Below are 25481 nucleotides of genomic sequence, written 5' to 3'. Positions count from 1 at the left end.
GGAAGCCAGCCTCGAACCGTGCATGTTTAAATCGAAATATCGAAATATATATTAAGCATAAGGCAAACCTAATACACTACCCTGACTGAAATACATATTTTATATGCAAAAAATTGCTTGGCAAATATTTGCACAAAATTGCGTTCACGATAGTTTCATATAAAACATTTTTATTCATATCAAATAACATTTTTCTATTGAATAATGTGAAAAACAGAAAATATGGCCTGGGCCCATTAAAGTAGCTACAGCTGCAAATGAATTATGAAATGCTTAATTCATAAGGTACATTTTTTTCAGCTCGTCATAAAAGTACTTAAAGCTAACACAATCGTGAGTGCCTAGTAGCTTTTTATTTGTTTGCATTGAGTGCGAAAAGTACTCGTTTGGGAATTAACAGACTTAAACGAAGTTTTCTTTGCGATTTAATGCAGCTCGTTAATATCAGCTGGCAGGGCCATTAACTGTTTCATATTTATGCGCAATTGAATGCGGCTCGAAGTGCGGCAAAAACAATGTTAGCCCACTTAATGAATTTGTGGCCAGCACAACTAACTGGCTGGCAATCAGTGTGCGCAGAGCGGAGCGTTAAAACGTATATCACTGCCAGCTAAAAAGCTAATCAGCTATTAGTGCGCCCCACAAAATATTACACATACGCCCCCAAGGCGCGTTGGCAAAGACAAGCGTTTGTCTCTCCAGCCCTCCCCTCTTCTTCCTGCTTGCTGGCCCAACTGTGGGCTTGGCACTTTTTACACTTAACTCAATTTGCTGTTCCACAGAAAGCACACCAAGCCCAGTGGCCAGTGGCCAGTGGGCAGTGGTCAGATGTGGCACTAGCAGCTTTGCTTGGCCAGTTTGCACCTTGATAGGGGGGCAAAAATGCCAAGGGACCTGCTACGGGACTCAGAAGGTATAGAAAATTATTGCTCAACGGAAAACAATTATTTCGTGCCGGTTTCTGGCATACCATTAAAGTGAGACCAGCCCGTGGGGCCATGTGGGGGTGTTGGCGTCTGCCTCCTGCAATGGGGCCCACAGGAGTGTGTCTCTCCCCCTTCTCTCTCTCTCTCTCTCTGTCGCTCTGTGTGTGTGTTTGTGCCCTGGGGCCCGTGTCGTGTAATCTGAATATTGCCGTGACTCGTTGCAATGCTCGCTGCTTGCTATTAAATTGCATTTGCCTGGGGCAGCTATTTGGGTTATCGACACGACTCGCCTAGACCCAGCTACCAAAGAGTACTTAAACTGATAGGTAGAAAAACTATTTATAAATATACACATAAATATATATATAGATATCAATTGCACATACGTACATATATCCATAGATATATCTGTATATATATATTATATTTATACATATATATATATATATATATGTGTGTGTGTGTGTGTGTGTATTAGCCACATCTAAATTCAATTTGTAGCTTGGTTTGGCCGCTTCAAGTGCTTTATATGCTGTGTGTGTGTGTGTGTGTGTATGTGTTTGTTTGTGTGTTGGGTGTGCAGGTATTATATGAATCGCATTACACATGTTCATGTCATTGAACCTGAGCCATAAAGTCCTGAAAAAACTAGTCAGCGCCAGTCGAACCATTGAGTGTGATGGAATCCATTTGGTTGATAGCAAACAAATTGAGATTGACTTGAAGTTAAGAGCGAAAAGCGATGACACGAAAATATCTATATAATTTGTATGAATATAATTGTAAGAGTTTTCTCCGCTCTGCATTTAACTGCAGCCAATTTATTATTTAAAAAATATTTTCAAATATTTTTGATTATGTTAAGAATTTCATTTTGAACTGACATAAGAGGTTACAAGGTTACAAACCTATTCTCTTCGAAAGTCTTCAATGCTTAGCTTTCTTATTGTTTTTTTAAGTACCAAAAACATGAAACAAAAAATCATTGTATTTATATTATATTTATTGGACAGCAAGGATTGAAGCATATAAAAAGTTTTAGTTAGATGTGCAGACATAAATATATAGATAGCTATACAGGTGTATCTGCCTTCATTTGGGCACAAAAAACAGTCCACAAATGTAGGTTTTGGCTTAGACAATCGAGGCCTGGTTTATTTAGCCTGTTTTACTTAACAGTTTCCATATCGTTGATTTATGAGGGGCATATAAATATTAAGCGCATAAGCACATTGTCATTTTTGTGTGCTAGGGTATTTGATCGTCGGTAAGTGGAATGTGCCACGTTTTTATTTATTTCTTTTTTATTTATTTTTTATAGTCATATAGCTTAGCTGGGATTTTTGTTAGCTGTGAAACCGTTGGCCACATGGCGTATGTGTGATATTTGGTAATGGCCTGTAATTAAGCATCACGTTCCTCCTGCTGCTACACGTTGTTGTTTTTGCTGTGCTCCTTTTGCTCCTTCCTTGCCTCGTGCTCCTTCTCCTGCTGTTGTTACCAACGCCTGCAAGCGACTTCCGCTTGTTGTTTGGCTGGGAAACATGAAACTCTAATTACCAGGAAAAGAGGCTACCGAAAACAGAAAAAAATAAAAATAAATAAATAAATATACATATATATATATAAATATATTTATGTATATGTGTGTCCGTGTGTAACATAAGTTACACACACCTGGCCAGGATTTCAGAGGGCCAAACACGTGGGTCGTCATTATACAAAGAGAACTGCGCAGAAAGCGAGCAGGAGTAGGAGCCGAAGACAGGCAACTGAATAGCAGTTAAGTAGGTGCAGTTGTGGTAGCAAGAACGGAGGATTGGGGGCAGGGCCTAGTAGACGAGGGGGCTGTGGGGTGTTCAATTATATGGCTTTGGTTGTCATTACAATTTGCCTAATGTGCCGTCTACAAATCTCTCTGGGGAGCTGGCTAAAATCATGGAGCCCTAGCATTGGCCAGATCATTTAAGGGTGGAGGATAATTTTTTGCCATAAGCACGCATGTTGGAGACCCGCATACGTATGCATAAGAATGCTCGTAAATGTTTAATGTGCATTTAGTTTGCCCCACTAATGTCTAATGACGCCTATATTATGTGTGTGTGCATGTGTGTGTGTGTGTGTGTGTGTGCGTGTGTGTGTGTGTGAGGCTGTTGTGGACAGCGGCAAAACGAAGGGAATTGCTAAAGGGTTAAGAAGCAGCTACCTGGCATAAAATATGCCACAGGGAAATTAAATGTAATGGTTGCCTTTTGGGCGTTTATTTTTGTTTTTTTTTTGTGGGCGTGGCAATGCTCAGTCACTCACACACACTCACACTCACTCACAATTATTTGTGCCGTTTGTTACCTTTTTAATGACGGTTGCTGCACATTATTCATACGCCACTTTGCCCAGCCGAGCCGAGCCGAACTCGAACCCATCATAAAACCCATCTGAGTTCTAGGCAACCAATGGCCGGCCGGACATTATGACTCGGTCGAGCTGTTTGTGACAAGCAGAGGCAAAGTTCCACACTTAATCAGTGTTATTTTCATACATTTTTTATTTTCGAATACTACAAATTATATGCAACAAAGAGAAGCTTTAGCTGTGATTAAACCTTCAAGCTTGAGTTAAATATGACAAGCGCTTTTAGGAGTAGAAAATTGGAACACATCTGAATGTGGCTCGATTTGATCTATGTTTAGGCTTATGTCTGCCTGAGCTAATTGCTGTCCTTATTTAGATGCAACCTCCAAATAAATACCTTGCTTAAAGCGCACATGAAAGAATCGCAGCTTAGATTTGCTTGAAACAAGTAAGCTTAAATCTGAAATGTCAGCAAACGAATATCAGAGAATGGAGCTTTGAAAGGAGTAAGCTCTGGAATAATTTCTTATTTAATCGACAATAATTTTAAACAATTGTTTTGCGGTTTTATTTGACAAGACACCGATAAAATAGCTATTCTTGTCATTTTAAAAGAAGAAATATATATATTTAAAGAAAAGGTGCAAAAGAAGAAGAAAGCTAAAGAGAGTCACTTCCAATATTAAAAGAAATCTTCCACAGGCAAGTCTCGTAGCTGTGGAGTGCATATGAAATGAATCTACAGCTTAAAGTTTTCACAGCTGAGAGCTAACTGTTTTAAATGTGCAACATTTGACACTTGTTTCGAATATAATTTACATATAATAAATACAACTTACACAGAATATTATATTACCCATATTAATGTGTCACATTGCATTATTAACACTCAACAAATTCCGTAATATGAATACATTTCCTTTGAACTAACCAGAAGCTTACAAAAAGCTTCCTACTGCATTTTTCCACGGTTTTTTTGTGTGCATTTGCGAATATGTAAATCCTGTTGCGCAAATTCCACATAAAAGAAACTAATTTAACAGCTCTTCAGTTGAATAGGCTTCAACTAGCTTATTATTCAGCGTAAAAACTTGTGGGTGATATTTTCATATGAATTGTAATCCGTTTTTAATTAGTTCGTTGAAATGTATTGAAGTGAAGGCACGTGGAAAATGAGAAAAAGCTGTTTATTTTATTTTATTTTATTTCATTTTTTTGTTTTTTTGCCGCTGTTGAGTCTGTTCCCTGGAATTGCGTTAGTTTCTTGGATACGAGAGTCATAAATGCTGGCGCAGCTCTTTTACCCCTATGACGCGTGTGTGTGGCTGTGTGTGTGTGTGTGTGGGTGTGCGCGTGTGTTGCCAACTTTGAAATTATCCTGATTTATGTGTTCATTTAGCAGCTTCACTTAGTTTATACATATTTTTCTTTTCTGTTTTTTTTTTTTTTTTCTTTCTAAAAGCTCTGCCGCTTCTGTCTGCCCACGTAGTTATTTATTTTTTCTCTTTAGATTGCATTCCATTCACGTTGCGGTTTTTATTGTACATTTTATTTCTGCCTTTGTGCGCTCTGACCATAAAAAAAAGTAAAGCGATGTATATGAAAGTTGTGCAAAATGTTTGCCACAACCAAAAGGATACCATCTAAGCGCCCATCAAGTATACGCACAGTTGAGTCGACTTGTCCCGTTGACCCTCAGTCTTTAGCTTCGATCTCTTTTACCCCTTAACCATTTGAAAGTAATTTCTATTGCACTTACTGGAGAAACCGCCTCAAACGATGAATGTCGATATTCCATAAACTGACTAAGCTCTGTAAAACTAATCGAAACAAATAAAAATGGCAGTTTTAACAATTCCCAACTGCCTAAAGAGCATCTGTAAGTCGTATAAGCTTGACTTACGGTCCCTTATTTCTATTTTTGTTCGGTTGCGCTGGAATTTCTGTTCATGGCATGCGCAGGATAATTAAAAAAACGCGCATAGGAGTGTACAAAATATGCAGCATGCATTTAGGCGGAGGCGTATGCTAAATAGTTGTTTGTCTCTTGTTGTTCTTGTTGCTGTTGTTCCTGTTCCTGTTGGCTGCTGTGCCCTTGGTCAGCGCAGGAGCAGCCAATTTGAGCAGCTTAAGTGGGGATTAGTGCCGTGCCTTTGCCAAGAAAAAAAAACAAAAGGGGACACATAGTTTTGTGTGGCAAGTGCATGTCAAAAGGGGCCCACAACGTTGTGTGGGCGACCTGCCGCTGATGTATTCATCACATCGCGGAAACATTGGAGACTTCAAAGCTCCGTGGAATTAGTTGGAAATTCTTTGAGCATGTCCCCCACATATTGTGCTCAGCGTTTTTGCAACGTCATTCGATTCCATGAAGTACTTAGACGCAAATGAAAGAAAAAAGCACGCACCTTCCCAGTATTGCTGTGCAACGCTAGTTGACCTTCAAACTAAATAAACCCCGTTTTATTCATTTCAAAACAATGTCAAAGAGGAAAACAGGTTTTTAGCTATAGAGATTTTTTCTTTGCTTGATATAAAAAGTTTTCTTTGATGTTAATGCATGCTTGCGTCATTTAGAATTTAATATGGTTTTTATAACAAAATGACTTTGAACTTGTCTTGCACAAAGTCGCCTTACGGTTTTACAGAAATGTGAGAATAGTGAAGTTTGTAAATCTTGGAAAATAAGCCACATTTTGACTGGTCGCTCATATGGCAGCTAAATGATGTACTGGTTCGATGTTGATAAGATTTTACATAAATATGAAGAGCAAAGTTAAACTTATAAATGCCAAGTTTGGGCGTGATATCTTGATAAACAAACAAATGTTTTATACAAGAACTTACTTCTCGACCAATCGTTCCTATGATAGCTATATGATAAGGTTATCCGATCAGGCGGGTTCCGACATATATACAGCCTGCAAAGTTTCAAGACGATATCTTCAGACTGAGAGACAGACGGACCTGGCTAAATCTGTTGATGCTGATCGAGAAAATATAAACTTTATTATGCGTTACACTTAATAATAGCCCCTATAAGGGTATAATAGATGAATAATATAAATAAGTATTATTATTATTATCATTACCAGTGCAAAATATGCTAACAAACTATCGAACATACTTATTAAATATGACTCCAGCCAAGAGAATGCATTTACTGGCTGACTCGTACCCAGATGCTCGTTGCACAAAATACACAAGAGCGTTATATTTAGATATCTATATATACTTACCTTTATTAAATGCCATTTGCTGGCTAGCTCACAAACGTGTCTAATGCATGGCTGTCGAGCTTATCAGGACTTTATTAGCCTCCAGATATCCAATGGCAATAATTGCGACAGCAATAAGCCGACTGTTTTTGAAATCTCAATATCTACAAATCAAGCCAAGCAGCTATTGCGATTCTGCTTTTGGACATGGACACCAAATTAGAGGCACCTTTTGTGGCGCTTTCTGATATTCCAATATCCGGCTGACCTGCTGCTTGTGCCATATCCTGTTTCCTGTGGATGTCTGACTGCAGTTGCTGCTGCTGCCGTTTGTGTGGTTAGTCTCTACACGGCAATTTTAGCTGCAGGCCACAGCTAGTTGTCATGGCAACTGCATTGTTAAGTGTCCACTGCAGGCCAAGCCAGAAAGGGGTAAAATTTAACAAAGGCTACGACAACCGGATGCTTGTGACACCGCCCTCTACCGTTCTGTCTTCCTCCCTCTCTCGCTCTCTCTCTCTCTCTCTCTGTCTCTGTTTCTCTATCTGTCTTTTGCCAGGCACTGTTGTTAATCCAATTTGGTTTTGGTTTTCTACATTAGAAACTGACATTTATTACTTGCCGCGTGCGGACATATTTCAGTTCAACTTTATAGTGCAGATTTGCGTATTGTCCAACACAGGTTGCTTTTGGACAGCTTAACACTCGCTTACAACGATTGCCGCAAGTTGTGCTAGGCATTTAACCGTGTGCTGTGCAGTAGCTAAGGCTCAGCTCACATCCGCCCCATAAATAAACGAAGAGAGCCCAAGCTAATGCTCTTTATTATGCCCCTGCCGAGAATATTGTGATATTCCTTGCTAAAAAAGGGCATCGATATTTGGCAAGATATCTTAAGCAAACGCAGCATTTGCGAGCTTTGGTTTACCTTTTATCTATTTACCTTTTGAGGTAGTTCAATTCACGCTTAAAACCCATGTCTCGTCTTAAGATTCGGTTCGTAACCTTGGTATTCCACATCTGTGAAGCCAGGTTTTTATGCGTATCGCTCTATGTTTTGGATTCCTGCTTGAAAATTCGTAATGCTTAAGGTAATTAAAATATTCTTATTGCAGGTTCAATGCAGTTCGTCTTTAACTTATAAGTGAGCTCTTGTCCTCATGGCACTATTACTACATAAAGTTGGAATAGAAAGGTTAAGTTGAGAAACATTAATCATATGGCTCGGATCAGCATATTATACTGCATTCCAAAGGTATTTCTGCTGGAGCACAGCCAAAGATAAAAGTGCTTTGTTGTCTTTTGTGTTAACTTCTTTAAAGTCGGGTTACACGTGCTCACATTGAGCCAGTCGAGTGCTTGATATATTTACATATATATATATATATATTTATATATTGAAGTGGCCCAAATGGGCGTGGCTTTGGCGTCTGCTTGAGTCGCTTAGCTTTGCGGCTTGCATGCAAATTTTATGTTTTAATAACAAGTCTCTGGCATGCAAGCGGCGCATATTTTATGCCAATTGCCGTGCCACGCTCCAGGCCAAAAAAACAAAAAAAAAGGGAAGAAAAGAGCCACAACAGTTATGCTACAGTTAGCATGGGCACCCCACCCCTACGCCCACTTCAAGCTACCATTTCGGCCTCAGGGATTTCGCTTTGTCTTTGTTTTACGGTTTCACCTTTGTGCTTGACTCTGTGTGCACGTGTGCCCGGCTACGCGCGTGTGTGTGTGTGTGTGTGCAACTTGCCCCAAAGCTGCTTATTTTTTAACCCAATTGTTGTTTGGGTCCTGTAAATCAGTCACGCCCATATTTGCATACCCGCACCCTTCGGCTGCCCACTTCCTCTGACTTGCTTAGCAAACAGTTTTCTTAGCTTTTTGCTAATTGCGTTTTATTGGGTCGCATTATTGCAACTTTCATTTCTTAATAGCAAAGCAAGCGGCACACTTCTGTGTAATATTTTGTATTTCAATTTACATTTTATAAATATATATATATATACATATATATATATATATAGTTATATATTTATATATACGAGTAACGACTAGGTTACTAGATCACGCAAATCGTGCGCTGCGTGTCGCATGCGTGTAGAATGCAAAGCGAATGCAAATGCAAATGCTGCATAAAATATGATTGCCGCAATTATATGTGTCCAGCTAGCGGCATTGTTGCAAGTGCCAGCCATTGTGATTGTGTAGTGCTCCTTCCGACACAATGCACTGTGGCAGCTGTTAAGCTACTCATGATTACAATTTCAGCAGTCAAGTCGGGATTTTCTCTTTACGTATTCCTATTTATTCATAAATGTGAAGCGTTAGAAAGGGAGTACTCGGCTGGCAGTTACTCTACAACCAGTTAGGGCGCCTAACCAAAGCTCAAGTCCAAGTTATACGTGTCATGTCTATAATTGTCTTAGTTTTATCAAAGTTCACAAGCCATCAAGAAAATGTGAAAACTGTTTATGCAATTCAGATGGGAAGAAGAAACAAGTAAGTTTGTCAACACTCCAGTAAAAAATGTGTGTGCGCAAGGTTGTTTATTGCGTTTACCAACACTGTGCGTTGCTTTCAGGTATCAACACGTTTATTCTATCTGCTTGGCTTAGCTTAAATATATCTAGATATTCTTTTTCTACTATTTAATTTCTATTCTTCAAAAAGTTTTTGTTAGCTTTTAATTTTAAGTATTCCAGGAATTTTGCTAGCTCACATTTTTTGTTGCCGTTTGCTATGTTTGTGCCCACTGTGCGGTGGAGCATAAAGATTTAACTAAGATTTCTGTTTTCATTGCAATTTTTTTTTGCCATTCTTGTTTTTATCATTTTGCTTGCTGCTGCATATTGTGTGTGTTTCGCAGTTTTTTGCTGGCCGCGTAGATTTTCCGTTTTATTTCGCACTTAATTAAAAATATTTTGCTGACGTGTGACACGCACATAGATGGGTGTGGCCTCAGCTACAGGCGACCCACCAGCCAACCCCCGGCCCACCCATCCACTCCGCGATTTGCTGCCTTTCCGCCAACTGCACTGACAACATAACACTGCATTTTATTTTTATTTTCAAGCTGTCTTCTTTAATTGCAGCTTTTAAAACTAGATTAAAAACAAAGACAAAAAAAAAAATAGGTAGAGAAGCAATATAATTTGATTACTTGCTGCAAAATTTGGCATGGGGGTCAGCAGTTCTTGTAGATGGTCGTGTTCACCTCGTAGTAGCAAATGGCCTTCTTGACGCCATCCTTCGGATTCAGGGAGTAAACGGTGCCGTGCACCGTGTACACTGTGTTCGCCTGATACATAAACTTCAAGAGTGGCGTATCGGGCGGCACCTGAATGATGTTCATCACATAGATGCCCTGCTTGAGCGGGCAGGCGAGGCTCATGTTGCTGCCGCCGCCCGATAGGATGAGCTTTGCCGCCACATTCCAGGCGCTAACACGTCGTATATATTTCCAAAAATCGCACGTCTTCACCGTCGCATTGTAGAGCGTACGCGGCGGCTCTGGTCGAACGGCGCCGCGACGCTTGCTCGGATGCTGGACGAACACCAAGTGCCACAGCGGTATGGCCACATCCTGATGCACATACGTGACCGATGACAGCGAATTGTTTCGCTCATGCATTTTCATCACCAGCCGATATTTGGGCGTGTCCCAAGTGCTAAAGTTCAGCGGCTTCATTAAATAGCAGTACTGCAAAATTAACATATAAATCAGAAATTGAACAAACACAAAAATTTTAAATAACTTTATGCAAATATAGCAGTTTTATCATAAATAAATGAGAAAAATTCCGTTCAAATAATAAAAGCTAATAACTTAAATTCGCAAAATATTTTTGGTATTAATTTAAATCACATTTGGCTCCAAAATTTTATTTGCAACCCTTTATAATTTTTTTTTTATTTTAAAATGGGAAAATCATAGCTAAAGAATAATACAAGAATAAGAATACGTCGGTATTTAGTCTTAAATTAATTAAAATCCATTCTAGACTTTAAATTGAAGTCTTTGATTTCATTTTGTTTTCAAAAATTTGCGAAATTCTTGTTTTTTTTTTTCGAGTGCACAGATTGTTTTCTCTTATTTGATTATTTATTTTATATATGTATCTTCAGATTCTGATCAGGTCATGTGTAACAAGTTGAAGGAGACATAATCTATTCAATAGACAAAGCAATTATCTATTATATTTGCTATATAGCTGCTGTCTCTCTCCCTCTCTCTCTCTGTCTCTCTCTCCTCCCCTTGCGCGCTCTTGCAAAGCACTCACCTGCTTGGCCAGCTGCACAAGTGCGAGCATTGTCAGGGCTCGGAGCACACGTCTATTGTAGTTCATAATGTGACACCAAATGTTAAAATTGTTAACTAAAATTGATTCGCTGCCAGGTTATTTCGCTTGTCTAATGATTATTTAATTGATTTTTGATAACGCCTTTGTTATTGTTTTAATGGCTCACTTAAATAAAAATAACAACAAAAAATAAATTAAAATAAAAGTAAATAAAAATTAACATATATATGCCGCACACATAAAAAAAACAAACAGCGCTGTAAAATGTAATTACAATGTTTCACCTCTCACATAATGCGCCCAGATCTCTGGGCAGATTGTATACGGGGTTTATTTATTTGGGCCTTCAGTCAACAACAACAATCAAGCAGTAACTGAGACGGCTTCGAGGGTGTTAGCAACATTTTAGATTGTGGGGCATTGTTTACTTATCAACATCAACATCATCATCATCATCATCATCATCATCATCAACATCAACATCATCTTTATCATCGTCGTCATCATCATTAGTTGCTTTATGGTTGGCATCACAGTTTTGCAACAGTAATTGTTAAACTTTTATTGTTGACTTAGCTAATTAGCTTTCGCTTACAAAAGTTGGCTTTACAGTTTTGATGGCGCCTCTGAAGCAGATATCCGTAGCAGTTACATTTAGCTCACGTACATATCCGTAAAGCCCTTTCCGGTTTCCGGTTGCTGTTTCTGTTGCTGTTTCTGCTTCTGTTGCCCAGCTTCTCGCAGCTCGCATTGAACATGCAAAGTGTCGGCTGCTGTGACACCACAACAAAAGCAGGCAACAACAATCACAACAGCCATAACAACAATGACCGCTGCCAGCCTTGCAAAATCCTTTGTTGACACACACACACACACACACACACACACACTCACACACACACCCCCGCCTCACTTGAATACATCTCATATTTACTCACGGGTTATTTTCCAGCAAATATTTGCACTGCTTACCAGCAGCTTCTACTATGACATTGGCTTTTCCACAATTTACATTTTACCCATTTTCCGCACGCTTGCCAATTTTCCATTTCCCTAGCCTACTTTGCGGCTGCTTCTTGACTTTGTTGGAGCTGTCGCGTTTATCTGATGCACAACAAAAAAAAATTACGCGTCTCCCTTCCACTCTCTCTCTCTCTTTTTCGCTGTCTCGCTCTCTCGTTCTCACTTACTCTGTTGATTTATAATACAAAGCAACATCATAAAACTGCTTCACTCAATTTTCAATTTTCACACAAACACACAAACACACACACACACACACACCATTAGGGGTGTGTAGGAGACAGTGGCATCCACATTTTTCCTTACCCCCCACCAAAGAACAACAATGAGAAAAGCAACAAAAGCAACAACTATGGCTTCCAATGCAAATGGCCGTCGTGTCGTTTGTCTGTTGGTTGTCTGGTTGTCTGGTTTGTTGGCCCAGATGATTGGACTCTGCCTCGTTGTTGTTGCTGCTGCTGCTGCTGCTGGTGTTGTTTTGTGGATCTTGGTTTTTTGGGTTGGGTTACTTTTGCCATTTGTTTCGTTGCCCTGGCTACAATTGTGCCAAAGAGTTGAGCGAGCAACTTGCGAGATTTCAGCTGAAAATTGGAAATTTAATGTAAAGAATAATGGAATCATTTTAATTTTGCATTTCCTCACAGCTCTTGTTAGGTAGAATTTATGCTAACATATTTCAGTCTTCCTTCGTCAATACTATATGTTCTCTAGCTCTTTACTGCAAAACAGTTTTATATACCCAAGGGTTAAAGAAATCAATCGATGGTTTGATAAAGTAAAGCTTTCACCTGCAGTACATTGAATTCACTTCGAGTTTTCATTTGCTTTTGAAGCGCTTTCAGTGGGAATCAGATTTGACTAAATATTTGAAAGAAATGTTGAAAAGATTTGTTGTGCTTGCATCACAAATAATTTGCTTTGAGCTTTCATGTGCTTTCGAAGCGCTTTTAGCGAGTTAAGTTTATTTTGGCTGCATATGTTGAAGCTTTCATGTGCTTAGAAGCTTTATTTACCTATTTGAATGGATGTGATTTTAAAGGAAATTTTTCTTGCTGAAAAGCAGTTACTAAAACAAACTTAAATCAATAAATACTTGAAATACTTAAATAAAAATGTCTGAATTTATTTGCATTAATCGTTCATTAAATTGTCTTCAAATGCACTCGGAAATTACTTTTCTTCTCTTATTTTTTTGAATAAAATTATAATAGTAAACGTATTTCTTTTAAGAGTATCTCCATTGTGACCTTAGCTCAATCAGCGTCGAGCATTTATTGCCAGTCTATTTCTCTCCTCCCCTCTCACTCTCTCTCTCTCTCTCTCTCTCTCTCTGTCTCCCTCTGTGGACGTTCCTTTGGTTTTTGTCTATTACTTGGATTTGACGGTCTACAGCTATATCAGAGCTGCGGGAAGAGCTGGCATACCCCGAGCGCCATTCATTTTCGAGTGTAAAATTTATCTATTTGGGTTGCTTTTATATCACATTTTGGGCAGCTTGTTGTTTGTTTGTTTGTTTTTGTTATCGTTGTTGTTGTTGTCGTTGTTGTTGTTGCTCGTGTTTTTGATTTGTTTCAATAAGCTTTTATGGGCTTTTAGTTGGTCGATTGGTGGCTCAAATTGTTGTTATGTGTTTATTTAGTTGATTTGCCAGCGCTTTGGCCAACAAAATGTCACAAAACCAACAAACGGCAAATGATGTCAATATTCCAGTTGAGTATCGAGCGGGGGCCAATGCGCCCAAAAGTATGCCACATAAGTGCCAACTTTAATGCACATTCAGTTGGTAAAGGGGTTGTGGATTGATTGACAGACAGACAGACAGACAGACAGCCGGCCTGGGAACTCGTCTCTTCTCTCTGCTCGCTTCTCGCTTGCCTCTACCCGCTGCTCGCATTTTTGCTTATCGCTGCACAGCACGGGGGCCTTGAACGTTTTATGATTGCACTTTTCAGCAATAAAATAAAGCATACACTTGCACAAGCACACACACACGCGCCATACACACTGCTGCTGCTTACGTCGCCGCCATCATCAGCAGCAGCCGCAGGCAATGAGTCTTGACACCAGTGCTGAAACTTTAATAACCTCAGACTGTGCCGCTGCCCAGCAGATGCAATAAAATGTCTGCTGGCTCATAAAAACCAACATACTAATACCCACACCTCATGCATTTATCATATATACACACTCGCCTCCTAGTCCCTATGCCCGTACTTTGCAAAAATGGAAGCTGCATGTTCATGGTTACAACAACAACAACAACAACGAAAAAGGGCATCAAAAACTAAAACAGCAAAACTAAAAACAACAAGCTGCTGCCTATCGAAGACTGAATACACTTTTAGAGAAGGAAAGGATGATTCTATATATAGAAAGCATTTTGTGCTCTAATTGTTTGCAGCCGAGACCTCAAGAGCATTTTTTTCACAGTATTTACCTTTTGTGTTCGGGTAGCCTGCCAAGACAGGGCCAGGAAAAACTCCACCCGCAACTGTGGATATTTGCTGGACAATGCAGATATGCAACTTTTTTTGTTTCTTTTAAACGTAGTTTTCAAAGATCTTTGTGAACATTTTCTGTTAAAAAATCGCTCTCGGGCGAAAAATGAAGGTCAGAGGTTGTGTAAGCGAAAGTTTGAATTCCGGCTTCCCTTTCATTTTGAAAGCTTTTCATTGAATTGAACTATTTTAAAAGTTTAGCTCAATAGAGTTAACAGAGCGAAAGAAGAAGAATTGTTTTTTTCATTTGAAACATCTTTTTAAAATATTGTTCGAAACGTGGGCTTCAAGTTAGTTCAGCTAGATTCAAAACTTCCCAAGGGCGGGAAATGGCCGTCAAAATGTTGTCCAACACTTGAAGCAAATACTCGGAGCGGGCTAAGCCGGGTAATACTGTAATATTCGCTCAGTATCTATATAGGCTTAATATATATGTATATTGCCGTTGTAATATATTGTCGTTGCAGCCCAACATATTTTGCTTGTCTTAATATATGGTATACAATATATTCATACATCGACACACAGACCAAGCTTATACACTATTATTTCGCAAGCTCGTCCTTTAAAGCCTGACACAATTGCCTATTAAATCTACATGGTCTAAAGCAAAGGGTATACACATATATAGAACCGACGGCATGTCGAGTCACGGGGTCAGTGGAGCGGGTGCCGCTGTCAGCTGTCAGCGCGACGCCATTGCAGCTCATAAACATGAGGGTCGGCCATACAGAAACACCCAGCCCCAGCAGCCCGGCGGCGCGCAGAGCCCACCAAGTTTCCATAGCTCTCGCAGGGAAGCACTCAGTTTGTCAGCGCTAGCTTGTTGCCCACAGGGCCGTCTGTCACTTGCTGTTTGGACCAACGCGTCATATTTATTTCCAGTCATACGAATGCTTTGACATTGCCTGCATAATCGTTCAGGCTTATCGGGCGTGTTCTCGCATCCAATATCGCTGCACATATAGCATATTCTATTCGATATGCATTCAATTAGAAAATATATCTATTTTGATTTTTCCATACGTATATGTTATAAAATTGCAGAACTGCGCAAGTTATGTGGCAACGCGAGGATGCGAGAACTGGAATTACAAGTTGAATGTAGTTTTGTCTTAGCCGAAGGCAATGTTAATTATAATAACAGCAAATATTCCTAAGTACTCCAAGATTTGTCAATAACGAATTTTACCAACATATGTATGCTATACTATACATCGCACACATATTTCTTGACCATTTTCTTAGCACGTTTCTAAACCGATTTCCCAATAATTCTTCTCTGATATATACGTATATTTTCTATTTATATTCAAATTGTCATTGGTTTTGGGAACACATTGCAATTGCCTGGATAATTACAAGCTAAAATCATCGCACTGAATCCATGTGTGACGGTTTCAGTCCACATTTGCTGCTCATCCATGCCAAGTGCTTAATTGCATATATGCAGCATGCCAATGAATGCTCATCTACTCATCTATGCTGGACCCGTCTAGTTGGTCCTGGCACTGCCGACCATTATCCCATCATGGGGCTGGCTACGTGCTATACCAGACCAGAATTACGTATGTGTGCCTCTGTGCGTGTGCGTGTCTCTGTGTGTGGGGGGGGCAAGTATATGAATATCACGCATTCGCCACGTACGCCACTTCATTACATCAGCCTGTTATTGTTATGGCTGCTGTTGCCGTTGTTCTACTGGTTGTAGTTGTTGTTGTAGTTGCTGTTGCTGCTGCTGCTGCTGCTGTTGTTAAATTCCCGCGTTGCCGTCAAGACAAAACATGGCCCATCAATCTCTGACAGCGCCTATGCAAAACTCTCTGTCTGTGTTGTTGAGTGTTTGGCGGTGCCGCCTTCAGGTTCTCCAGGGGCAGCGCATAGGGCACTCGTAAATTTCATTTAATCACTCGAACCTTCGACTTTGATGTAGTACGTAAAAATATTAAAGTCCAAACTGTCGGACTTGGCCATTTAATGGCCTGGCCCCTCGCCACCAGAGGTGGGGGAGAAACAGAGAGAGGCTCACAATTTATTGGCAGCGCCGCTGCTCATGAGCCAGGTGAAAAATTGGGTCAGCTCAGTGGCAGCATTACCAAAGTCGAGCTCGGCCATTCAACAGAGCTGCCCCAGCACAAGGTCAAATTGGGCCGCCGACTCGCCGACTCGCTGACTCGCGGACTCGCGGACTCGCTGGCCTGTTGCTGTTGCGAGTGCAAATTTATGTTTAGACTAATTGCAGCTCAGCCATTCCAAAATGCGGTATAAGCCAATAGCTTTAATTGGCAACAGACGTCAACAGCTCGCAGGGCAAAAATCCGCGTGCTCCTCTCCCTCAGCCAACCATGCACACTGCGCCCGGCATCTACACATGCTAAGCCCCAATTGCGCTGCAGCATAATGCTGGCATTTTCCCAGCACCAATCGTACGCGATTTACAATTTTCATCAATTTTCCAATGAAAATCGCTGCAGCCATTGATAAATCTGATCCGAGTGCGTGCAGTTGAAACACTGTCTTCAGCAGATGACTTTCAATTTGATGTTTGTTAAGCTTCTTTTCGCATTGCATCCAATCAAACCAAACCCTGAGCTCAGTTCAATGTGGCTCACTCGACAATTCGAGAATGTATGCTACTTATGCCTTATATGGCTTTGAATCTAGCTAAGTTGAAACAACAGAAACCACGCGCTGACACACGTTGAACCAAGTTATATTTATAAGCAAGTCTTATTTGTAGCTACCACCAAGTGAACACCTTTATTTGATTTTATGGCTTGACAATCTAGGCAATACTCTCCGAATTCATATTAAGATTAAACCAAGTTTTATCGATGCTGGCACAAACAGATTTCTAATCAAAACAAATTAAGTTATTATTCTGTGCTGAATGGTGGAGTAAGGTTCGAGCCTTTCCCACAAGAAACTCGAACCGCTTTAAACGAAATTTACTCGCAAACCAACATCAATCGAGGCACTTGCCTCTTTATTAACAATTATAATAATAAATCGTTTCTAACCAAATGGAATAGCTGCACATAAAAAAAACCGCAGACCACTTAACAGTGCTGGCATTTGCCAATCGCTCATCAATGATTGCTAAATGAAAAAGATTTCCTAATGAGTTTTGCGACCCAACGCATTCATGTCAACGGTTTACGAGTCTAATATGAATTATTACCAGGTAATATGTCCATTGAAACAGTGCATGGAGAGTATTATGATTTTGCCCCATGGGGTATACATAACTATATATACATTTATATATTCACGATCAGGATGCCATGCTGACTCGATCAAGCCAAGCCCGTCGATTCGACTGTCCCTTCTCATTTATCCTTTTTATTCGATCCCATTTTCATAATAACGATATATATCGATTTTGAAACTTGGCCTTATAGGCCTAACTCGCAAATTATACTTGGAGTGTAGGCTCTTTTATAGCATATAAAGATTATGAGTATCTCACTTTTAAGATACCTCAACCATTCTATTAAAATATGAAAAACTTTTGAAAGTTAGACCCTTGCTCTTTGGTAATATTTACATATACGAAGAGCATACACAAGCTATACAAATTTCATGAAGATAGGACAACAACAATTTACTTCGTAAATTAGAAATGCATTTCCCATACTGTGAGGCTATGGAAAGAGGAAGCACAGCGGCTGTGTGTGAGTATATACATATATGTTTTTGAGTGTGTATAGAATATTTGTAAAGAGTATAGTATATAACGTGTGTATAGAACGAAGCTAGAGAACGAAGTTTCTAGCGGCAGCTTGCTACTGTTTACGGGGTATCTCTTGGTCGGTTATTGGTTATCGATTGGAACTCGTTACATTTGATCAAATAATTGAATTGAACATGTGCACTTAAATACAACTGTAGGCTGTCAAGCGTGGGCCGAATCGCTGTCTGCATCGGCATGTCAAATGCACCCTATTCTGAGGCTAGCTGCCATTTGAGTGCATTCACAATTCACAGCTGTCCGTGTCGCGTGTGTTCATTCAATATTCATTATAATTATTATTCACACGCACACACACACATAGCAACGCCGCGAACCTTACGAATCGCGCGCCCTGAAACGAGCTTTTAATGTGCAAAATTAATATTGCATACTGTTGTGCGTTGCACATTAACAGCAGCAACTAGGTGTGTGTGCGCGCGTGTGTGTGTGTGTGTGTGTGTGTGTGTGGGTGGATGTGAAGTGCTGCCATTCGTGTAAAAAGTTTTGTTTTTGTAAATGAAAAAACAACCCCACGCTTTTAGACAGATTTCAGCGAATTAACTTATAAGAAATTGTAATGCAATTGTATTTGTTTGATCGCATTGATGGATTTTTAATATGTTCTGACATGATTTGCACATATGAACTAATTAAAAAACACGTGTGTTTTTTGTGTTGCTTTTTTATTAAAACATTTTTAAGCTTTTAATACATTTGGACAGTTGCGTGTGCATTCGGTTCCATGCATACTTTAAGACCTGAAATAATTCGAAGCTCTTAAATGCTTAGCAATGCTAGAGCTTCTCTCTTCTGCTCCACACACGCTCACTTCTTTTGTCTGCGTTTATTACCCAATTGTTCCGAGTTTTCTCGCTTGGCTGGGATAACATGCTAGTGCGTGCAAGGAATACCAAGTGTTTTGCTTTAATTGTGATTGTAATGGGTTTTATCGATTTGCGTAGCAGCTGCTAAAAAAAAGAGAAAAGAAATCGAAATTTGTCCGGAAATGTATTGTTTTGCCCGACACACAGATTTTGCCCACTTTTTTTATATGCATATTTTCAATTTTTATGGCATGCGCCAAAATGAATTGACAACATATCCAAATAAACAGTCATGACTGATTAATCTGATATACGAATAATATCAATCGATACAAATCGCTATTTATGGCGTGTGGTCACTATCGATCAGTTAACGATCTAAAGTAGAAAATTCGCTGTTCCGATAGAAATCGATATTTATTGAATAAGCTAAGCTTTTTACTAATTTTACTTTTTTAACTTCTGTCAATGGGCAAGTTGGATCCAAAGCAGACAATTCGCTGTTCCGATAGAAATCGATATTTATCGAAAAGGGTCACTATCGATTTTTTTATACTTTTGTCAACGAACAAGAGTGATGAGTTCGCTTTTTCGATATTTATATATCATTTTATTTTTTAAACTTCTGTCAATGCACAAGTCTGATCTAAAATGGATCAAGAATGGACAATTCCCTGTATTTTTAACATCGATAACAATCGATATCAATCGATTAGTGCCTCTGGCTATACGCATTTGGCGGTTAAGCCTCAATTCGATGCATATATTTGCCGCAGCAGCAGCTGCAGTTAAATCAAAGTTTTTGCAATTACTGTGCACAAGCGCTGTCCACTTTAAGCCAACGCCCATAAATCTGAAGGTATGCAGAATGTGAAATGGATAGCTTACAAATAACTAAAAACTGCAATTGCAACTAATGGCAAACAAATTGTAAATGAATTGAAAGTTTTGCCACCTTTAATGTACGAATTTATTGAAGTATTTTATTCCAGCTGCCAACTTTCATTCATAAAAAATAAAGCAAACAATGCATCCATAAATCCATTGAAAATGTGCATAAATCTCAAAAAACTTTATTGCACAGCCAACAAAGTACAGATTGAAAACGAGGCAACACAAAAACAACATCGAGACAAAGAAAATAGTGAACAGGGCAAAAACTTTTAATCAGTCGCCGAGAAAATTGGCTGGCCCAGTGTTGGCAAGTGTGCTTGAATGCGAAATGCTTGTGTTGCCAACACTGTGACGCATAATTTGCAATTAGCTTGCGGCCGGGGACCATCGTGTGCCACAGCGCCTACCTCTGCTGTTGTTTATGTTTATGGAAATTATTTTCCATCCCACTATCCGTCACGCCCTGCCGCACCACCCCCGGGCCGCCCAGCTCGCTCGTGCAACAACCATCGTCTGCGTCGTGCCACAGTGTCCACACAAACGTGCCCCTTCGGCAGGATTATCCTCATTTTATGCGCTTAATTGTTGGCTTTGACTTTGTTGGCTTTACCCGCCTACTTTAGTTGTTGTTTATTTTTATTTAGTTTTTCTTCTTCTTTTTTTTTCGTGTGTGCATATGAGAACTTGAAGGCCAACTAGGTATATAGCAGCTCGAAGTTGGAATACTCTAAGTGGAGTTTTTCACCGCCTGGCATTTCTGAGAGCACTTGTAAAATATGTCTTTGGTTCAGTTCACGGCTTGAACCAGCTCACTGCCAAGATGCGGGCTTAAATGTGTTCTCTAGTCAAAACTAGAGCCTAGCAAATATGGGCTTGAATGTGATCTCTAGCATAAATTGGATTCTGGCAAATCTGGGCTTAAATGTGTTCTCTAGCCTAAATTGGAATATAGCAAAGGTTTCCAATAGGTATGACAGTGCGAACTCTCCTTACGGACACTTCTATTACGCAGACACTTTGCTTGGGCAGGAAATTTTCTCTCTAGCTATTTTGAATCAGGCTCTGTCAATTCCCCTATATTAGGCTCCTCTTGAGCTAACAAACATCACCCGGCGATCGCTGTCCTCTCAACGGAGCTTTTAATGTACTCTGACAGACAAAAACATTTCGATAACCTGGATTTATCTTTATATATATAGCTTTGTTTTTCTGGCAGCAGTAAATATGGCTTATAAGCTGGGCAAGATCTGATCTTTCCACGCAGATTTCCAACTTGTGTGTGTGTCTTTTATTGAGGGTATTTTATGTGCATTTTTATTTAACTCCATAGCTAACATAGATCTGCTCAAAACCAAAGATTTTCGCTTATTTCGGCCAAACTCAAACATAAAGTTATAAAGCTATATAAAGTTATTAAATGTGTGTGTGTGTGTGTGTGTGTGTGTGTGTGTTTGCTGAGGGTGTATATACATGTATATTTCGTTTGAATCAAAACTCAATGCAACCAAAGGGTTGATTATAACACAATATAAAAGCATCTACATGCATGTAAATAAACATTAATGTGCGTACATGTGTCCGTCTGTCTGTCTGTCTGTGTGCTTGTGTTTTTTTTCCATTTTGTTTGTATTGTTGGTTCTTTTGTGTGTTAATGGAAAAAGTGCCTGTTGCTGATTGCATAAAAGTTTTGCTTTCCAATAGATATCATAATAAAGTAGGGCTCATTGTTGTTAGTTCGCCTAGATTACGAGCTCTCTTCTCCAAGTTTTGTTTCTGTTTCCAGTAACTTTTCAATGTGGAACAACAGTTGGATAATAATTACATACAATTTGAGTGCTGGCAACAAGTTTTGCTGCTGCACAATTGAAAAGCTGAAAATAGTTTCTATTGAATTTGTATTACGTATTGTGCTTGCAGCCAGACAGAAACCATACAAATACCTGCACCCACATGCACCAAGGAATACCCTTAATGAGTTGCCTTCGTAGCAAATTAATAGGAATCGGGCAACAGCAATACTAAGCCGCAACCTGTTAACGCACTGCCGAGCCCAACTTAAGTACTAGCTATCGATAATTTGAATAGATTCCAATGAAATTCAGGACTGAACTAAGGCGATTAGGGATGCGTAAACTGAAATTAATGGAAATTTCTGCTGTGTCTGCTTCCACTGAATTCTCTTAAATGTTGTAGCTTTCATATCAACGAATCGATTCAGCTTCAGAGAATTTGCGACATGCATGTGTGTAACATTGAGGCCTCAACTAGATAGATATTATTTCGACGCATTCAATATTATTTGATTGCATTAAAAATCTTTTAATTGCGTTCAGCTTATGGATTATAAAACAAGTTTGAAAATTTATAATTCTCGGAAATTTTGGTAGAAAATGTAATGCGTGTGATTGGATATTTCATGCATTTCATGCTTTTATTATTGAATAATATGTAAAAGGGGAAATTCTTGATATATAATATTATTTGATTTTAATTAAAGTTGATTTTTTTTAACATTTAATACTATTTGATTTTTATCAAGGCTGACATTCAAAATTAAGTATGGGATTCAGGCTAGGTCTATTAAGGCGATAAAGGATAACGTGACAACCTTTTTAAACCTTTTAACCAATAACCGTCGAACGATAAACACATTTATATATGTAATCGATACGAGTAGTTTGTTTACTTTTTCTATTTTATCAATCAAAAGAAATCGATAATTATCGCTGGTGCACTAACGATAAATTAATTTTTTAAATCTGTATCAATGCACAAGTTTTATCTAAAATGGACAATTTGCTGGTTATTCAACGACGACAACAATCAATATTTATCGATTAAATAAGTGACTGACAACGTGGCAAACTTCCCAAGCATTTCTACCGACAATCGAATAAAAACAGGTGCATCTATAGAAGTCATCGAAAAAAAGATTTGCGAGCAACTTTTTAATTTCGTCAATTAAATTTCAATCGATAGAACCCGAATATTTTTTTTAAATCTGTATCAATGCACAAGTATGAGCTAAACGGGTTCATTTGCCGTTTTTTCAACACCGATAACAATCGATATTAATCACTTACATAACCGAAAGACAACGGGGCAACCTTTTTAAAGCTCTTGATCGATTAACAATAGGCGCAATTAACCGATAGCAAGATTACAGAGCACTCAACGATAGACAGGTCTAGGAGAGATCTATAGCTGTTAGATGTGAGAGGAGAGCTTCTCTGTATTATCTGAAGCAGTTGAAATACGAGTAAGTAGACACGTGTTCACCAAAGGCAGTTATATAAGATTAGTGATAAGCTATGAGATGTTTAAAAGTGAATAATCGAAAAGACTCAAATACTATTGGCCAATTTTGAATCTTGTTTTCCATGAATGAATGAATCAAGCAATTTTTGGAAAATAAATTAGAAAATATTACAAAAAAATTTCAATACTAGACAACTCTACTTTATGGAGAATTGTCCTTGTACTCTCTTCTTCCTTTTTATAGAATCTTATTTCCCAATTCATTGAGCTGAAACCACAAAAATTAATCAACATTTTTTATAAAATATAATGAAAATATTTTTATACAACTCTACTTTATAGAGATTTATCCTTGTATTCACTTCTTTCTTAGCATTTAGTATTATATAACTTAAGTTTGATTTGTTTATTCATTTGTGGCACCACCATTGTCAATCACTTGCAGGCACTCGTTGCTTTTGTCAAATGAATGCAATTGACTAGATGAGGCATAGCCGCTGTACTCAATAAAAATACACAAAATAGAAATTCTGGATTTATGGTTTTGTGCTCTCAGCTATTCCGACATCTTGCCAAATTCATTATTTGTCTACATTTATATATATGTGCTGCAAATGAAGCTTGCAGGACTTTCCAGTCAAACAGTCACAGGCACTTAGAGCACTTTAAAAAAAAGAACGTTGTGTGTGTGTGAGTGTGTGTCTTCATGTGTGTGAGTGTGTGTGTGTGTGTGTATTGGGGTGTTGCCTCGAACCGCTCGAGTTGAAAATTGCCGCACAACTGAACCGAATTGCAGCCAAGTCAATGGAAATTCGTTTCGACGATTTGTTTGCCTTTGCTTGTTTTTTTTTTTTATTTTTTATTCTCTCTAATTTTTTTCCATTGCGTGAATTGGCTGCTTTCCTTAGCCAAAGTACTTGTTGTTGTTACTTTACATAAACACTGACTGGCTTGTTATTGTTGCTGCCGCTGCTTAAAAATTTATTAACGCTTTGCCTATAACAAGTCTCGAATTACCAAAAGGCGTCTAACTGACGTTCAGCTGCGATTTGGTTGCCAAGTCCCAGTTCCACTTAGCTGCCTGGCTTGCTGGTATGTGCACAACAATTTAGCACCTGTGCCACAAGTATCTCTCTTTGTGTGTGTGTGTGTGTGTGTGTCATTCTTGGCTTGTTAAAGAATTTCTATTGAATGTTTCTGGTTTTCTGGCCACTCGATTTAATGGCTTCTCATTGCCACTTGTCGACGTTTATTGCCCCAACTATTTAACATATTTTAGACAATTTTTATACACTTCTGACACAGACAAAAGGGGTATATTTGGTTGTTCACGTTAACTGATAAAGTGCTGAGATTTTCTATGACACGACATCTCCATTATTTGTAACATTATTAAAGCTATACTAACCAGGGCTGCAAGAGCAACAGAAGTTCTTGCTGGTTCGGCTCGGGGCTTAAACCAATGCCACGCCTTTAACTGACCAAGTTTATCAGCAAGAACCAACTCCTAATGTCTCGATCAGCTTTAAAAGATTGGCATTTTTTAATCACGCCCAGTTGCAGCCCATTCGGCAGAGAGCATCTGACTTTTGGACTTGTTTTCGCCTAAGGTCCATTATTATTATTTTTATTACATTTGCCAGCCGCGTGCTAAATGCCCTAATTTCTAGTCCACTTTGGCCCTGTAGTCGCTGACGTCGGGCTGTCAGCTGCCTGTTTAGCACCTCGGTGCGAGCTGCCAACTTGTTTGTGCTACACTCCAGACTCCGTGCTGATGCGATGTGTTGTGTGTTAGCCTTGTCTGTCACGCCCACGTGCCCAATATTCGATGGCCTCTTGGCCGACGCATTCATAATTGCAAGTGGCTCTCGCACCAGCTACAGATTGAGTTGAAGCTAATGCAGGAGCAGCACCAGGAGCAGCAGGAGAAGCAGGAGAAGCAGCAGGATTTGAACCTAATGCTGGCCTAATATGCTGGCACTTGAGAGGCTGCCAGACGCAGAATGTATGGTTAAGTCGCCAGGACGTGGGTGGAGCAATGCGCCTAATGTGCGCAAATCATCAAGGTTGTCAAACGCAAACACACCAGGGTCCCACACACACACGCACACACACACGCACACACGCTCGCACACACGCTTAGCTAAGTAGATACACACGCTGAGACCTGCATGTGCGTACTCATAAATGAGTTCATACGAGTGCCGTATGTGACATACGCCTGAGTACTCGGCAACTCATCCGCTTACGAACTTCAGCAATGCACACGTCACATTTAATCCAGCGAATTCCATTGCAAAGTACAATTCGAGCAGCGGCTAAGGAAAATGCGCCACTTGAAAAATGTAGAAAAAAGTTGCAAAATGCTTAGCCAACTTTAGATACGTAATTTCTAGTCAACAGATTGTTTTTACGCCCCCCCCATCATTGACATGGATTGCCAATTTGCAGTTA

At 39.3% G+C, this 25481-nt stretch overlaps 1 protein-coding gene and 1 long non-coding RNA gene across 2 annotated transcripts; both read right to left on the bottom strand.

Moving 5' to 3' along the window:
• Positions 1 to 9635: 9635 nt before the first annotated feature.
• Positions 9636 to 10830, bottom strand: LOC135428481 (uncharacterized). Its single transcript, XM_064682523.1, has 2 exons — positions 10777 to 10830; positions 9636 to 10196 (listed from the first exon to the last, which is right to left on the bottom strand). Exons 1-2 carry the CDS (start codon positions 10804 to 10806, stop codon positions 9681 to 9683), a joined length of 546 nt encoding a protein of 181 aa, XP_064538593.1. The 5' UTR covers positions 10807 to 10830; the 3' UTR covers positions 9636 to 9680.
• Positions 10831 to 10842: 12 nt separating this feature from the next.
• Positions 10843 to 11665, bottom strand: LOC135428480 (uncharacterized). Its single transcript, XR_010436259.1, has 3 exons — positions 11393 to 11665; positions 11082 to 11313; positions 10843 to 10962 (listed from the first exon to the last, which is right to left on the bottom strand). It is a non-coding gene; the product is annotated as an uncharacterized LOC135428480 (long non-coding RNA).
• Positions 11666 to 25481: the final 13816 nt, after the last annotated feature.

This window comes from Drosophila montana, unplaced genomic scaffold (assembly GCF_035044405.1).
Source record: "Drosophila montana isolate Dmon_TW-CO22-7 unplaced genomic scaffold, ASM3504440v1 contig_2481_1, whole genome shotgun sequence".
NCBI lineage: Eukaryota > Metazoa > Arthropoda > Insecta > Diptera > Drosophilidae > Drosophila > Drosophila montana.
This window is presented reverse-complemented; position numbering and strand designations above follow the sequence as displayed.

Excerpts from the sequence above, each read along its gene's own strand:
- LOC135428481 (XM_064682523.1), bottom strand. The coding sequence starts at position 10,806 with ATGCTCGCACTTGTGCAGCTGGCCAAGCAG. Across the intron at positions 10,197-10,776 it reads TTGTGCAGCTGGCCAAGCAG|TACTGCTATTTAATGAAGCC; the intron begins GTGAGTGCTTTG and ends TTAATTTTGCAG.